This window comes from Blennius ocellaris (genome assembly GCF_963422515.1).
Source record: "Blennius ocellaris genome assembly, chromosome: 6".
NCBI lineage: Eukaryota > Metazoa > Chordata > Actinopteri > Blenniiformes > Blenniidae > Blennius > Blennius ocellaris.
The window spans coordinates 22,214,519-22,228,861 of record NC_137655.1 but is presented as its reverse complement, the minus strand read 5'-3'; the positions used below and the strand labels follow the sequence as shown (position 1 = coordinate 22,228,861).

At 45.8% G+C, this 14,343-nt stretch overlaps 1 protein-coding gene across 11 annotated transcripts in view; it reads left to right on the top strand.

Annotated features, from left to right (window-relative positions):
* The window catches only part of mycbp2 (MYC binding protein 2), a 69,544-nt gene extending 55,457 nt beyond the window's left edge, over positions 1-14,087 (top strand). For all 11 annotated transcript variants that reach the window (XM_080497990.1, XM_080497992.1, XM_080497999.1 and 8 more), the window contains 27 exons: positions 61-230; positions 329-576; positions 664-831; positions 1,137-1,294; positions 1,396-1,595; positions 2,255-2,404; positions 2,492-2,652; positions 2,781-2,937; positions 3,086-3,310; positions 3,542-3,607; positions 4,113-4,352; positions 4,466-4,555; positions 4,654-4,734; positions 4,843-5,109; positions 6,237-6,520; positions 6,618-6,714; positions 6,800-6,919; positions 7,328-7,429; positions 7,525-7,653; positions 7,915-8,047; positions 8,221-8,324; positions 9,368-9,556; positions 9,653-9,760; positions 9,881-10,090; positions 10,190-10,297; positions 10,698-10,863; positions 12,800-14,087. In XM_080497990.1, the coding sequence (XP_080354116.1) occupies positions 61-230; positions 329-576; positions 664-831; positions 1,137-1,294; positions 1,396-1,595; positions 2,255-2,404; positions 2,492-2,652; positions 2,781-2,937; positions 3,086-3,310; positions 3,542-3,607; positions 4,113-4,352; positions 4,466-4,555; positions 4,654-4,734; positions 4,843-5,109; positions 6,237-6,520; positions 6,618-6,714; positions 6,800-6,919; positions 7,328-7,429; positions 7,525-7,653; positions 7,915-8,047; positions 8,221-8,324; positions 9,368-9,556; positions 9,653-9,760; positions 9,881-10,090; positions 10,190-10,297; positions 10,698-10,863; positions 12,800-12,915 (4,247 nt within the window). In that variant the 3' untranslated portion in view covers positions 12,916-14,087. The remainder of the gene's footprint in view (positions 1-60; positions 231-328; positions 577-663; positions 832-1,136; positions 1,295-1,395; positions 1,596-2,254; positions 2,405-2,491; positions 2,653-2,780; positions 2,938-3,085; positions 3,311-3,541; positions 3,608-4,112; positions 4,353-4,465; positions 4,556-4,653; positions 4,735-4,842; positions 5,110-6,236; positions 6,521-6,617; positions 6,715-6,799; positions 6,920-7,327; positions 7,430-7,524; positions 7,654-7,914; positions 8,048-8,220; positions 8,325-9,367; positions 9,557-9,652; positions 9,761-9,880; positions 10,091-10,189; positions 10,298-10,697; positions 10,864-12,799) is intronic.
* The last annotated feature ends 256 nt before the right edge of the window (positions 14,088-14,343 follow it).

Below are 14,343 nucleotides of genomic sequence, written 5' to 3'. Positions count from 1 at the left end.
AAGTAATGTACTGTCACCGAGCCCGTTCTCAATACTCCCCACTTTGTAACACCTTGGCAGGCTGCGGTCGCTACGCGGGAGGCCAAGGCTACAACAGCATAGGTCACTTCTGTGGCGGCTGGGCTGGAAACTGTGGAGACGGAGGCATAGGAGGCAGCACCTGGTACTTGGTGTGCGATCGGTGTCGGGAGAAATACCTCCGAGAGAAGCAGACTGCTGCCAGGGAAAAGGTAGCAAGACCTTGCACGGCTCCTCTTTTTACTTGAAGAGAAACGATCCTCACGGGTCACTTGAAAATGAAAGGCAATCTGTACAATCTGGCTTCCAGGTGAAGCAGTCACGGAAGAAACCCCTGCAGGTGAAGACCCCGAGGGCTCTGCCCACGATGGAGGCCCACCAGGTGATCCGGGCAAATGCATTGTTCCTCCTGTCCCTGAGCAGCGCGGCAGAGCCCAGCATGCTGTGCCACCACCCTGCGAGGCCCCTCCACTCCCAGCTGCTTCCCAGCCTGAAGGAGGGCGTGTCGGAGGAACTACCCAATAAGATGGGCTGCCTGTACCTGCAGACGTTAGCAAGGTGCTCGCATGCTCGTTGAGTAATGGGCCGCAGCCTCCAGTGACGTGCGTCCTATTTGACTCCTCGCCCTTCTTCCCTCCCTCTCAGGCAACACACTGAGAACTTTGGGGGCTACCAGGATGACAACCTCTTCCAAGATGAGATGAGGTATTTGCGCTCGACATCTGTTCCTGCGCCCTACATTTCAGTCACACCTGACGCCTGCCCCAATGTTTTTGAGGAGCCAGAGAGCAACATGAAGTCAATGCCCCCAAGGTAGCATGTTTCATCCACTACAGTTTCTCTCACAAGTGTGGTGTTTTTTTTTTTTTTTTAAAGCATCACCTTCTATTTTTCAGAATTTTAATGTTTAATACATCAGCGGGTTATGACATCACTGGGTATTAGTTGAATACATTTTAAAAGCGAACACCTTTTTGTTGTAGAAATGTGCCGACAGAACTTTGTCGTAATCATCCTCCTCTCAGCTGCCGAACTGTTTATTCAGTTAGGCGGTTTGATATCTTTGCTACTATTATTTGGTTGTTAAACCGCATTCTTCTGACCTCCCTGTCTTCTAGTCTTGAGACCAGCCCGATCACAGACAGCGACACCGCCAAGCGCACAGTGTTTCAGAGGTCTTACTCTGTCGTGGCCTCGGAGTACGACAAGCAGCATTCGCCCTCTCCAGCCCGGGTCAAAGCAGTGCCCAGACGCAGGGTCCATAGTGGCGACGCAGGTAATAACGTACAGCCAATTAAAAAAAAAAAGGCAATATTGGAGGCTTCCTGTTGGAAGTCGCAGCATCGGCCATGACACGACTCATTTCACCCTCTTCAGAGGTGGGCTCGTCCCTGCTGCGGCACCCGTCTCCAGAGTTGTCCCGACTCATCTCGGCCCACGGCTCGCTCAGTAAAGGGGAGAGGAACTTCCAGTGGCCAGTCCTGGCTTTTGTCATCCAGCACCATGACTTGGAGGGCCTGGAGGTGGCCATGAAGCATGCACTGAGGAAGTCCGCATGCAGGGTGTTTGCCATGGAGGTACAGCTGTTCGCCTGCAATGTCTCTTAACCTATGCTTAGTGTTTCTGAAATGATTAGTTACATTGCAGTTGTCGAGGCTGAACACAATTGTTGTTTTTTTTAATACTTGAAGTTTATTCGTTTTTTTCATAAGAACAGAGGGACATATAAAACCATACAGCAACATAAACAGTAAACTGTCACAGTACATCTGAACTGACAGTCATTTTTCTATTACAATTCCAGGTAATTTTCATTCTTACAGCATTTGGTACAGCATGTTCAGTTTGTTTTATTGCACTGCACAGGCAGTGTGTGAGGATGATCTTATATCTGAAAGTATAGCAGTAGTTTTGTCCATTTTGCAATGTACGACTCCTTTTGTAGGCGTAGTAAGAAGGTCAATCTTTCCATCTCACGAATCTCCCTGATAACTTCCACCCAATTATCTACTGTAGGTGCATCCTTCTGTAACCATTTACAAGTTATTGCTTTCTTTGCTGAAGCAGTCAGTATTTTCAGCAGGTATCTATCATGTCCTGCCATTCCTTCTGGTAAATCACCCAGATAAAGTGAACACAATTGTTTTACCACTATTGTTAGATGAGCTTGTTTTCTTTTGCTCTCATAGTGTCGTTGGAAAAACAAGTTGGTTTTTTTTCTGTATACTCTTACCAGGCCTTCAACTGGCTTCTCTGCAACGTGATTCAGACCACCTCTCTGCACGACATCCTGTGGCATTTCGTAGCATCTCTCACACCATCACCGTTTGAGCCGGAGGATGAGGAGGACGACGAGAACAAGGGGAACAAAGAAAATGTAGAACAGGTAAGGAGTCGTTTACAGGTTTGCACAGCATGTGGCTTTACTTTCCCCACTGCGTTTTCTGAGCGTGGACACTTTCGAAACTCACAGGAACGAGACCTTGGAGTTTGCGAACACCCTCTGTCAGACATCGTCATTGCTGGAGAGGCGGCTCATCCTCTTCCTCACACCTTCCACCGCCTCCTTCAGACCATCTCAGACCTCATGATGTCACTTCCCAGTGGCAGCTCACTACAACAGATGGCACTGAGGTACTTTTTTGTTCTTTCTATTGCCCAATTTGTATATGGATAAATGAAATTGGACAATATTTGTCTGGTCTTTCTTTTTATTAATGCCATTGTCAAGCTTTTACTAATATATGGATATCAAATTCTAGGTGCTGGAGTCTCAAGTTCAAGCAGTCTGACCACCAGTTTCTCCACCAAAGCAACGTTTTCCATCACATCAACAATATTTTATCCAAGTCGGACGATGGCGACAGCGAGGAGAGCTTCAACATCAGTGTGCAGTCTGGTTACGAAGCAATGAGCCAGGCAAGAAAACCTCAATACTACTGTGATTCTGTGTACAAGTAGGCACCAGAGCGACTTGGTTTTGATGAACAGGAGCAAAAGCAAGCACAAAACACTTGTTACTTATCTACTCATCTGCCATGTCCTAATGTAAATGTAAATTGTATAGGATCTGTGCCTGGTTACCTGTTTGAAGGACCTGACCAGTGTCGTAGACATCAAGACGTCCAGCCGCCCTGCCATGATCGGCAGCCTGACCGACGGCTCCACCGAAACCTTCTGGGAGTCTGGAGACGAAGACAAGAACAAGACCAAAAGCATCACCATCAGCTGCGTGAAAGGCATAAATGCCACCAAGGCGTCTGTTCATGTGGACAACTCCAGAGACATCGGGGTGAGAAGACAACAGGAATCCAGCGTTTGGGGGGAAATAATAATGATAGAATGGCTAACATAAGATTGTTCCTTTTCACAATCCTCATATTTGTTTATGAAGGCATACATTCTATACTTTAAATTCCGGTAACAGTAACCTAGGAGAAACCCTTGTCATATTTAGAGATGATGATGATTATGAAAGTGTTTTCTGATGTATGTCACTGAATATTTGTCTCTATTTCTACAGAACAAAGTGACCTCGGTGACGTTCCTTTGTGGAAAAGCAATTGAGGACCTCTGCAGAATCAAACAGGTATAGATGATCATTGGTTTTTAAATTCAGTTACCCGAAAACAAGGAAGTAGTTTCACCAGGATGATCTCTGATATATCACCACTCCAGTGGTTCAACAGAAGGACACGTGTCCTGTGGCCTTCTTTAGTCAAATGATGCCCATCTTACTTTGTTCATCCTGAATATTATGTGGACACTAATCAAATACATCATGTAGAAACAATGGGCTTGCTCATTTGAGATTTTATCAGTCTTACTTTTTGTCGAAAAACCTTTATTCAATATTCACCATTATCATCCGTCTCAGGTTTTGATTAAACTCATTTTTACGGTACACAACTACAACATTTCACTCAGGCTTTCTTATTTAAACAACCGACACACTCTGCAGGGTTTTGCTCGACTTTTTGAAATTATTTGAACACCGGCCATTGGTACCTTGCCTGCACTTCAATCGCAGGATCCTGTAAGTCCGATATTTGCACATCAGGCAAAACTTAGACTTTTGTGGCGTTCCATCACAGGTCGACCTTGACTCGCGCCACATGGGCTGGGTGACGAGTGAGCTGCCGGGAGGAGATCATCACGTGGTTAAGGTGGAGCTGAAAGGGCCTGAAAACACCCTGAGGGTGCGTCAGGTGAAGGTCCTCGGCTGGAAGGACGGCGAAAGCATCAAGATACCGGGACAAATCTCCGCCAGCATGGCTCAGCAGAAGAACTGTGAGGCTGAGACCCTCCGAGTTTTCCGCCTCATCACGTCTCAGGTCCGCCCTTCTCAATGGCAACATCTTTGCTTGCTACCATTGTCTGGCTGCAGAACAAAGCTTTGACTACAAATAGCCATAGTTTCAACCAGTCGTGCGTTTGTGTCTTTTAGGTTTTCGGAAAGCTGATTTCGGGAGATGCAGAGCCAACTCCGGAGCAGGAGGAGAAAAACCTGTTGTCATCGCCCGAGGGAGAGGACAAGGTATGCATTTTGATTAAAGAACCGAATTATCATCAGTAACTTTGAAGCTAACATTTTGCTTGATTATTGTTTTATTTTTTTTGCTTGTGTGTGAAAAGGCACCATCGGACGCAGACCTCAAAGAGCACATGGTGGGAATCATTTTCAGCCGGAGCAAGCTCACCAACCTGCAGAAACAGGTCAATCATTTCTTCCATTTTGCAACCTGAAGTCCCTCTCGTCATTACAGACGAAAACAACGTGGCCCCAGTCTTTTATTCAACCGTACGACTGTGATCCACCTGCAGGTCTGCGCGCACATCGTCCAGGCCATTCGCATGGAGGCCACCCGCGTGAGGGAGGAGTGGGAACACGCCATCTCCAGCAAAGAAAACGCCAACTCGCAGCCGAGCGACGACGACGCCTCCTCGGACGCTTACTGCTTCGAGCTCCTCTCCATGGTTCTGGCTCTCAGCGGGTCCAATGTCGGCCGCCAGTATCTCGCTCAGCAGCTCACGCTCATGCAGGACCTGTTTTCTCTGCTGCACACGGCTTCTCCTCGAGTACAGAGACAGGTGGGCGAGTCTCAAAGGCAAAATGCACGTCGCTCGATATTTGAGTTCGCGTGAGCACAGTAGTAGTTTTCCCACGACGCTGCCTCGTGGGAATTCACATCAATAGAATTTCACTCTCCATCACACAGTCCATGTTGTTTAGTTTGTATATGCCAAGCTTGTGTGCATATTGATTAACTGGCAGTTCTCTGCACTCTTTACATTCCCTTGAGCTTGTGTCTTGCTGCACTACTGCCACCATCTGACACTTCTTGGTATAGCATTGTTCTGGAAATCATCACAACATGCTCAAAAGACACTTGCGTGTCCTTGTGAAGGGGTCAAGTCAAACAAAATGAAAGCTGCACCCCTCAGCAGCATGTCTAAAGCAGTATTGGTTGTAAATATGAAATATTGTTTTAGTTGTAGAAAAGTTTGACAGTCCATTTTGTTGTGGCTTTGGAGCCAATAAATAATTTTAGGCTCAGATATAATCTAAAATGAATTTATGCTCCTCACTGGCTGCCTCAATTTGTTCGTGGAAAATGAAAATCTCCTTCTACAGAGACCTGGCAGCGATCCAAGTGCAAACAAAGTGATATTACTTATCAGAGGTCTGTGCCTGGTGTGGAGGCTGTAAGTGAAGACGGAGACATTCACACGACCCTGTAGGCACAAAACATATCGAGAGCTCTAAAATAGGCCACGATAACCAGCACATTTATTCACAATTAATATGGAATCGCAATTGTTTTCGGAGTCAAAGCTTCTGTATGACACATATTGAGTCAGCAGTGTTGATTTGTAAAAATCCATACTGGTCGAGTCATTGTTTATTGTGTGTGTCTGATGTGAAAGCCTGAGTTTACAGTCAAATGTGTGAGACTCACTAGATGCATGAGAGTTTGCAGCATTGGCACGAATCTGTCTGCACATATCCAAGTGTCCATAAACAAATCCCATTACTCACATCACTATCAGAAGGTATACACACATTTCGACCTGCACAACAGATTTTGCTCCTTTTTTTTTTTTTCCAACGAATTTTAGTTCAGTTCAGATAACATGCTGGATTACATCTACAGTACATGTGTTTACATGTTACTGCCTTGAAAGACTAACGTCTCTTCGTCTCCATCTCGTCTCAGGTGACGTCGTTGTTGAGGCGCGTCCTCCCCGAGGTGACGCCGGTGCGCCTCGCCAGCATCATCGGCGTGAAGGCTCTGCCGCCGGCAGACATCAGCGACATCATTCACTCCACAGAGAAGGGCGACTGGAACAAGCTGGGCATCCTCGACATGTTCCTGGGCTGCATCGCCAAAGCGCTCACCGTGCAGCTGAAAGCCAAAGGCACCACCATCTCTGGCACGGCCGGCATGGCTGCAGGCAAAGGGGTCACCACCGTCACGCTGCCCATGATCTTTAACTCCAGGTGAGTTCGACTCGTCACGCCACAAATTCTCACCCAGATGTGCGTAAAGCAGCCGCCTCCGGACGATTTCAAACATATTTGCTTCCGTTTTGCTCAGCTACATCCGCAGAGGGGAGAGTCACTGGTGGATGAAAGGCTCCACTCCTCCTCAGATCGCAGAGATAATCATAAAGCTGGTGAAAGACATGGCGGCTGTAAGTTCTTCGTTCGTGTGTTTGGTGTGCACGTGATCACGATGGGGGGGAAAAGCCTCTAACGCGGCCGTGTGCTGTTTTTCAGGGTCACCTCTCCGATGCTTGGTCCAGAGTCACCAAAAATGCAATTGCTGAGACTATTATAGCTCTGACCAAAATGGAGGAGGAGCATCGCTCTCCTGTTCGCTGCATCGCAACAACACGGGTGTGTGAAATTTGCAATAGTGCTCACAGTGATCAGTACAAATTCACAATGATATTCATTCATTGTGATGAGCAATATTTTGAATTCAATACAAACCAGAATGAGTGGGTTTTTCTTCTGCTTTTATAGATTTTCTTAACCGTTGCTCACAGTAGATTTCCATTAAATTTGTTACACAGAGATTTTTCCTGTTTATTGATATGTAGTTTCCTGTTGCAGTTTAACTTCCGTAAATGAGAGCATAGTTATTTTAACTTTGAGGCACAATACTAATGCTTTTATTATTCAGTGAGATAGATTTAATGTATTTTTTGATCTTATCTTTTTATACCCTTTAAACCTTATTGGTGGGGAAAAGCCGTTTCCTGGCTTTGTTAAACCTATATTCCTTGTTGTTGGACGTCTCAGCTGTGGCTGGCCTTGGCTTCTCTCTGCGTGCTGGACCAGGATCACGTAGACCGCCTCTCGTCTGGGCGCTGGATGGGCAAAGATGGACAGCAGAAGCAGATGGTGAGAAATCAAATCAATGGCTCACGGCTACACGGAGGGAATGTGATTATCAGAAGGGTGATAAACGACTTCCTCTCCTCCTCTCCCATCCTCAGCCCATGTGCGATAACCACGACGACGGCGAGACGGCGGCCATCATTTTGTGCAACATGTGTGGAAACCTCTGCACGGACTGTGACCGCTTCCTCCACCTGCACCGACGAACACGGTCTCACCAGAGACAGGTCAGATCCAGTTCACACTTCCATTAGACTCTGCTGCCCGTGAAGCACATTGTAATCTGAGTATTATTACGAGGAGTAGTGATAACCGAAATTTGAATAATAACAGACAAACTCTATTTAGGTTTGATTTAAATAGGGAAATCTGAGAATAATTGAAGTGGCCGTGGGGATGTTTGGACCCGTTCCTCTTCAGGTTGTGGATTTTTTTTCTTCTCCAGTCGATTCAGTGTTTTTTTGTTTTTTTTTACATGCTTCTTTCAGGTGTTCAAGGAGGAAGAGGAAGCCATCAAGGTGGATCTCCATGAAGGCTGTGGGAGGACCAAGCTCTTCTGGCTCATGGCTCTGGCTGACTCGAAGACGATGAAGGCCATGGTGGAGTTCAGAGAGCACACAGGTAACATAGCAATGACAGGTTAACATAGGTTTCACTGTTCCTTTCAGTAGCGTCATGCATTCTCACACCAGTGCAAGTCTCTTTTTCTTCTTTCATTCCTTTGTAAAGCGCTGTGAATTTGCCTTGTGTTTGAACGGTGCTCTATAAATAAACTGGTCCTGCCTTGCCTTTAGGCAAACCAGCGTCCAGCAGCTCGGACGCCTGCCGGTTCTGTGGGACAAGAAATGGGACGGAGCTCTCTGCAGTGGGCAGCGTGTGCTCAGATCCAGACTGCCAGGTACTGAACATCAAAGGACCAATTTTTTATTTAATTTTTATTTGTCCATCCTGTCTGTGTGTACTTTACTTTGGTAGAAAACCTGAATTCTTACAAATACCTTCTGTGTTTTGTTTTCATGTTAGAAAAATAGAACATGTTTACATATAGACAGATACAATAAAAGTCATCCAGACGTTGCACTTATATTTGGTTGAAATGTCTAATATTCTCAAAACAATTAGATTAGACTTTTTTTCCTGATAAAAAGTGTATATTAATGCTGAATTGTCATCTACTTGTCCTTACAAGGCGTAGGTGGAGAGTTGTGTTTCCCCTTCTGAGGGATTATCCAGTACCACAGAAAAATGTGTTTTAACCAATGCAAGTCTGTTTGGTAATATACATATCATAGATCAGGGGTGTCGAACTGATTTCAGTTGAGGGGCCACATCCACCCTAACCTGACCTCTGGAGGCCCAACAAGTCAAACATAACCTGTTAAACTGCAGATATGGACAAATGTCAAAGTCTTTCCTTCTTTTGATCCTTTTGTAACTGCAAGAATTCACCAGTCTATTCTGAAATGTACATATTAAAGTTAATCAGATATTATTATATTTGCAAAAAAAAAAAGCCTCAGTCACCTGTATCTGGATATCATATTTTTATTCAGGATTCAAACAATTTGTCAACATCTGGACATTTTTTTGAGTTTACGTGTCTAAAGTATCACTTCACATAAATTGGACACCTTTATTGTGAAAGGTGTTGTGTTATGTGACCTCCACAGATTGCATTAATTCATTCTGACCAAGGGGTGGTTTTGAATGTCATTTTTGCCAGTCTAGTGTTTTTAGATCAGCCTCTGTCAGTTTTCATTTTTATATAAAAAAAAAAACAAAATCACATGGCGGGCCAGATTAGATCCTCTAGCGGGCCGCTTCTGGCCCCCGGGCCGCATGTTTGACACCCCTGTCACTTGCATCACGATAAGATGAAACAAATAAGTTCTGCCACTGTTGTAAAACGTGACCACCTTTCCCCCCCGGTGCCTCCTCCAGGAGTACGCCAAGCTGGCCTGCAGTAAGACCCATGCCTGTGGACACCCCTGCGGAGGAGTGAAGAACGAGGACTCCTGCCTGCCTTGCCTGCACGGCTGCGACAAGAACACCGGCTGCCTGAAACAGGACGCAGACGACATGTGTATGATCTGCTTCACCGAGGCCCTGTCTGCTGCTCCCGCCGTACAGGTGACTCTAGACACAAGCTCCCTCCTTGCAGAAGAACACACACACACACACACCTGTGAATACCATTTTGAACTCACTGACTCGATGTGTTTCCAGCTGGACTGCACTCACGTGTTCCACCTTCAGTGCACCCGTCGCGTTCTTGAGAATCGCTGGCTCGGGCCTCGGATCACATTTGGGTTCATGCTGTGTCCCATTTGCAAGGTAGGGCGTCGTCTGAGCTGCCTACGGCTTAAGAGACCGGAGCGATCGGAAACTGGTTTCCGCCGAAATGAAAGGCACCTTCGTGACCCCGCCCCGCCTTTTGCGTTTCACTGTTTGCAGAACAAAATCAATCACTCCGTCATCAAGGACCTGCTCGACCCCATCAAGGAGTTGTACGAGGACGTGAGGAGAAAGGCCCTGATGAGGCTGGAGTATGAAGGTTTGCACAAGAGCGAGGCGATAACCACACCGGGAGCTCGTTTCCACAACGACCCGGCGGGCTTCGCCATGAACAGATACGCCTACTACGTCTGCTACAAGTGCAAAAAGGTACGGCCTGAACCAGAGGTCTCCGCTCCCGCTGAAAACAGCCCTGATCCACCCTACGTAGCAGATATATTCCACTTTGAACCGTGTCCCTCCGTCTAGGCATATTTTGGCGGCGAGGCTCGCTGTGATGCGGAGGCCGGACAGGGAGACGACTACGACCCCAGCGAGCTCATCTGTGGAGCGTGCTCAGATGTGTCTCGGGCTCAGGTGAGTAAACCTCTGGAGGGGGAATCGGCTATAATTGGAGACTGATGATGAAACTCTTCTTGAGGGCCCCCCCCTTTCTCCTAAAGTGCTCATGTGGCCCAGCGTGCAGCCGGCAATTACAGTGGCTTACCGTCAGTATCGCTCAACACATTTCAAGTGTTATGCAAACAACAAAATAGGTGAAAACACCATTTAGCACCTTCAGGAGCGATTTGCCTCAGTGGGAAAACAGTTTGTCACGCCCTTTGGTAAACATACTGTGTTTTGTTTCACCTTTTTGGAAAAAAAACACAAACGTATAAAGAAAATTGCTTGTTGTGGTTTTTTTAAAGTTGCAGATTTCTGTTGATGCAGCCAGAATTACACCGCACTCTGGATCTCCCCTTTGTTTTTCCACCAGATGTGCTCCAAGCATGGCACGGACTTCCTGGAGTATAAATGCCGGTACTGCTGCTCTGTGGCTGTTTTCTTCTGCTTTGGCACCACGCACTTCTGTAACGCCTGCCATGACGACTTCCAGCGGATGACCAGCGTCCCCAAAGAGGAACTGCCCCATTGTCCTGCAGGTGTGTGCTGATTTATGAATGGACTTTGCCCCCCCCCCCGTAAAGATCTCTTTACTTGATCTGTTTGGAAACGTCAGCAGTGGGTAAAGTACAGTGAGCCGTAAGAGGTGCAACAACACAGAACAAAGAAAGAACAACAACAAATTAGAATGTATTAATGATGGGCGTATAGTGATATAGAACTGTCTCATTCAAACATCCCCCTATAATAACTTCTGCTGTGGCCTCAAAGCGGGTCCATGTTCTGTCCATCCAGATGACCTTGCAAAATACAACCATGACATCAATGACTCAGGAGAAATAACTGAACTGAACACTAGATGGCAGTAATCCCCAGAGTGCAGCATAAACTCAAGTTACATTATGATCAGTGAAATAATGTGGGCATGAGGAATATTTACTATGAATGTGAATGTGAACATTTTGAAACTGCAGATTATTTTTTGCAGCAAAGCTCAGAGGGAAAAATACGTCCCTTTCTTTTCTACCCGGTTTAATCTCCATAGACTGAGCTGAAATGAGTTTGACACATCAGATTTAGAAAAACCAAATGCTGGAGTCACTGGTCTTTTCAGCCTGGTTATTGTTGAACGGGGACGACGTGCTGATAATTCGACTTTACCTCGGAAACATCGTCATAACTATCAAATGACAGTGTTTTCTCACAGTGTCTTGAGCTCTGGATGTCTGTGTTTAAGCTGCCTGGAAACTGTTGAGGTGTCTTTTCCCTACAGCTTCCTGGCACCGTTTATTTATCTGTCCACGCTCATCTGACTCCAATTGAATCACGCCCTTTCACAGTTGTTTTTGATCTATTCCCCCCCTCACAAGTTACAGCGTTTCACTGCAGCTGGATTTCCACATCCTGTTACTGTCCAGTATGTTCAGTTTTAGTTCTCAGCTAAAATACAGGAAGTTTTTTTTAATTAGCTTTGATTCTAAATTAGGAGGTTGGAAGTGAAGTTGACATGTTAAACAAACAAAATGATAACCTGTCTGCTATTATTTGGTTCCTCCTTTTGCTTCCCACATGCAATTAAACTTCCACTTCATGACGAGCAGTGAGTGTTTTATCAGTCACTGCTGTGATTCTCAACATCCACAGCTCTTTGGCCGAGTCAGGCTTTTAGTAAATACTGACCCCTGCAGACCAGCAACGCCTCACATGGACTCCAGTTCTGGATGTACTTTGTTCTTGTTAATCCAGCTCAATGCAGTCCTCGTCCAGCTCACTCAAATCTTTACGGTTTTGCTTAATTCTTGCTTGGAGCATCAAATGTGCGGAAACTTATTTTGTTAATCCTGGTCATGTTTTGAGAGCACAACAATCCTACAGGTTTTGGTCACATGACATTGCGTGTCATTGGCCTCCAACACTGTTACTGCACCTCATACTAAATGATAAATACATTTAATTAATGAATTAATGATCAGAGAACACGACTGAGTTCCACATATCAAGTCATTTATTAACAAACAGACTTTGTGTGGAATTAATTTTATTCAAATGCAGATAAGTAAATTATGAAGAGGAAAACCATCCAGGGTGTTGTTATTGTTTGCAACTACAGCAATGTACCACATTTATCGTTGAACTCTTGTTAACGAGTGCAAATGTTATCAATGGAGGAGGAGGAGCCGCGGAGAATCTCCTGTTTTGGTTGATGTGGCTTGAGGATGTATTTAGTTTGACTGAGTGGGTTTTTATTGAGAGTCGGACAAGTTGCTTAAAGTTTAGTTATTATTTTCAACTCCTTGAGAAGATCTTGTTTTCATGGGGTTTCCAACATTGATGGATATGACGACGGAGGCAGACATGGAGCAATATGTAAACATGTTTCCAGCACCCTGCAGCCAAAATGAAATCCTCAATGTGTTCATTTGCAATGACGGAGACGTGCGTCCTTCACCCTAATCCTTCTGGTTTCTGTCCCAGGGCCCAAAGGCAAGCAGCTGGAGGGCACTGAATGTCCCTTGCATGTGGTGCACCCGCCCACGGGGGAGGAGTTCGCTCTGGGCTGCGGGGTGTGCAGGAACGCTCACACCTTCTAAACGCCACCAGACTTTTCCTGGACACCAGTTTGTCTACTGTGATTTCTGGCTGCTGCTCCCGCTGCTGAAGCTCAGCTCAGCTCTGGCACCGTCAGCCCCTCCCCCCTCCGGACCCCCCCTCCAGATCCTCCCCCACCCCCCCCCCCCGGACCAGGCTTCTGCTCTGCACCGCGAGCCCCCCGGGGGTCCGCCCTGCACACCAACATCAGTGTGTCGGCTCTGCTGCGAGCGCGAGCTGTAGCTCCTCTGGACTCGGAGTCACCTGAACAGAAGAAAAAAAAACCCCATAAATGAACAATAGACTTTAAGAAAAAAGAAGAAGAAAAAAAAATAACCTGTGACGTGTTTGCATGCGGCCGTTGTATCCCCTCGGCTTCTATAGACGTTGCACATCTCCCGATCACTGAAGTGTAACAATACAAGATTAAAATATGAAATTTGCTTTAAGGCGAGTGTGGATCAGGGTGGTTGAGAGAGAGAGAGGAAAAAAAGAAAGAAAGAAAAAAAAAAAGCAACGGGCCGTATTTCCAGCTTCCTCACTATAAATTTAAAATGTTGTATGTAAACTTTTTTTTCGTAATCTTGTACAGTATTCTCCACTGTCAAGTGCATCCTGGGTTGACGGACAAAAAAAAAAAAATAAAGAATAAAAACAGACGAGCTGGTGGATGAGACTGTTAAAAATATTCTGTTTGGGAGGAAAATAGTGTACGATTTATCTAATCTTGTATATAATGATACTATTCAAAATAGCTGTATTCCGAAGTTGCTACTCTTCACTTCAGTTATTATTTGATATTCTGGGTTATGTTTTGAGCCAGAACTTTTAATGAAGTGCAATACTGGGTGTGCCTCCTATTTTGCAGCTGTTTAACCTATGGAATGTATGTCAATAAAGCCACTGTACATTTTTATACAGTCGACGGTCACCACCCCTCTCCGAAATGTCCGATTCTCTTCGTCCGTCTGGGGATGAGATGGAGGCGACTGGCACCTGCAGTGAATGATGGTGGATGTTTAAATGAGACCAAGAAGAAGAAGAAGCACCAAAACGAACAGAAACAACCACCGCAGTGGGACTCTTTACAGCTGAACGATTCGAGGGGGCCAGTCTTCACACCAAATAAAAATTGTGCACCTGTAATGCTTTTTCCCCCCCGGAGTAGGAGGCCAGGGGGTGTTTTCGGGGGGGGGGGGCGGGGGGTTGGATGGGTAACGGGAACCGATTTGGAAGAAAGAGGAAAAAAAACAAAACAACAAACAGCTGCTGTTAAATAAAAGAAGCTTAATACTTGTGAATCTGCTCTGTAATATTTGTGGTGGATGGAGTTGAATGGTAATAAACCAGGTTCTTTGTTTCGCAAAGTAAACACTGTGTCACGCCTCAATGAGTGCTGGTGTTTGTTTAAAAAGGGACGACGAGGTCGA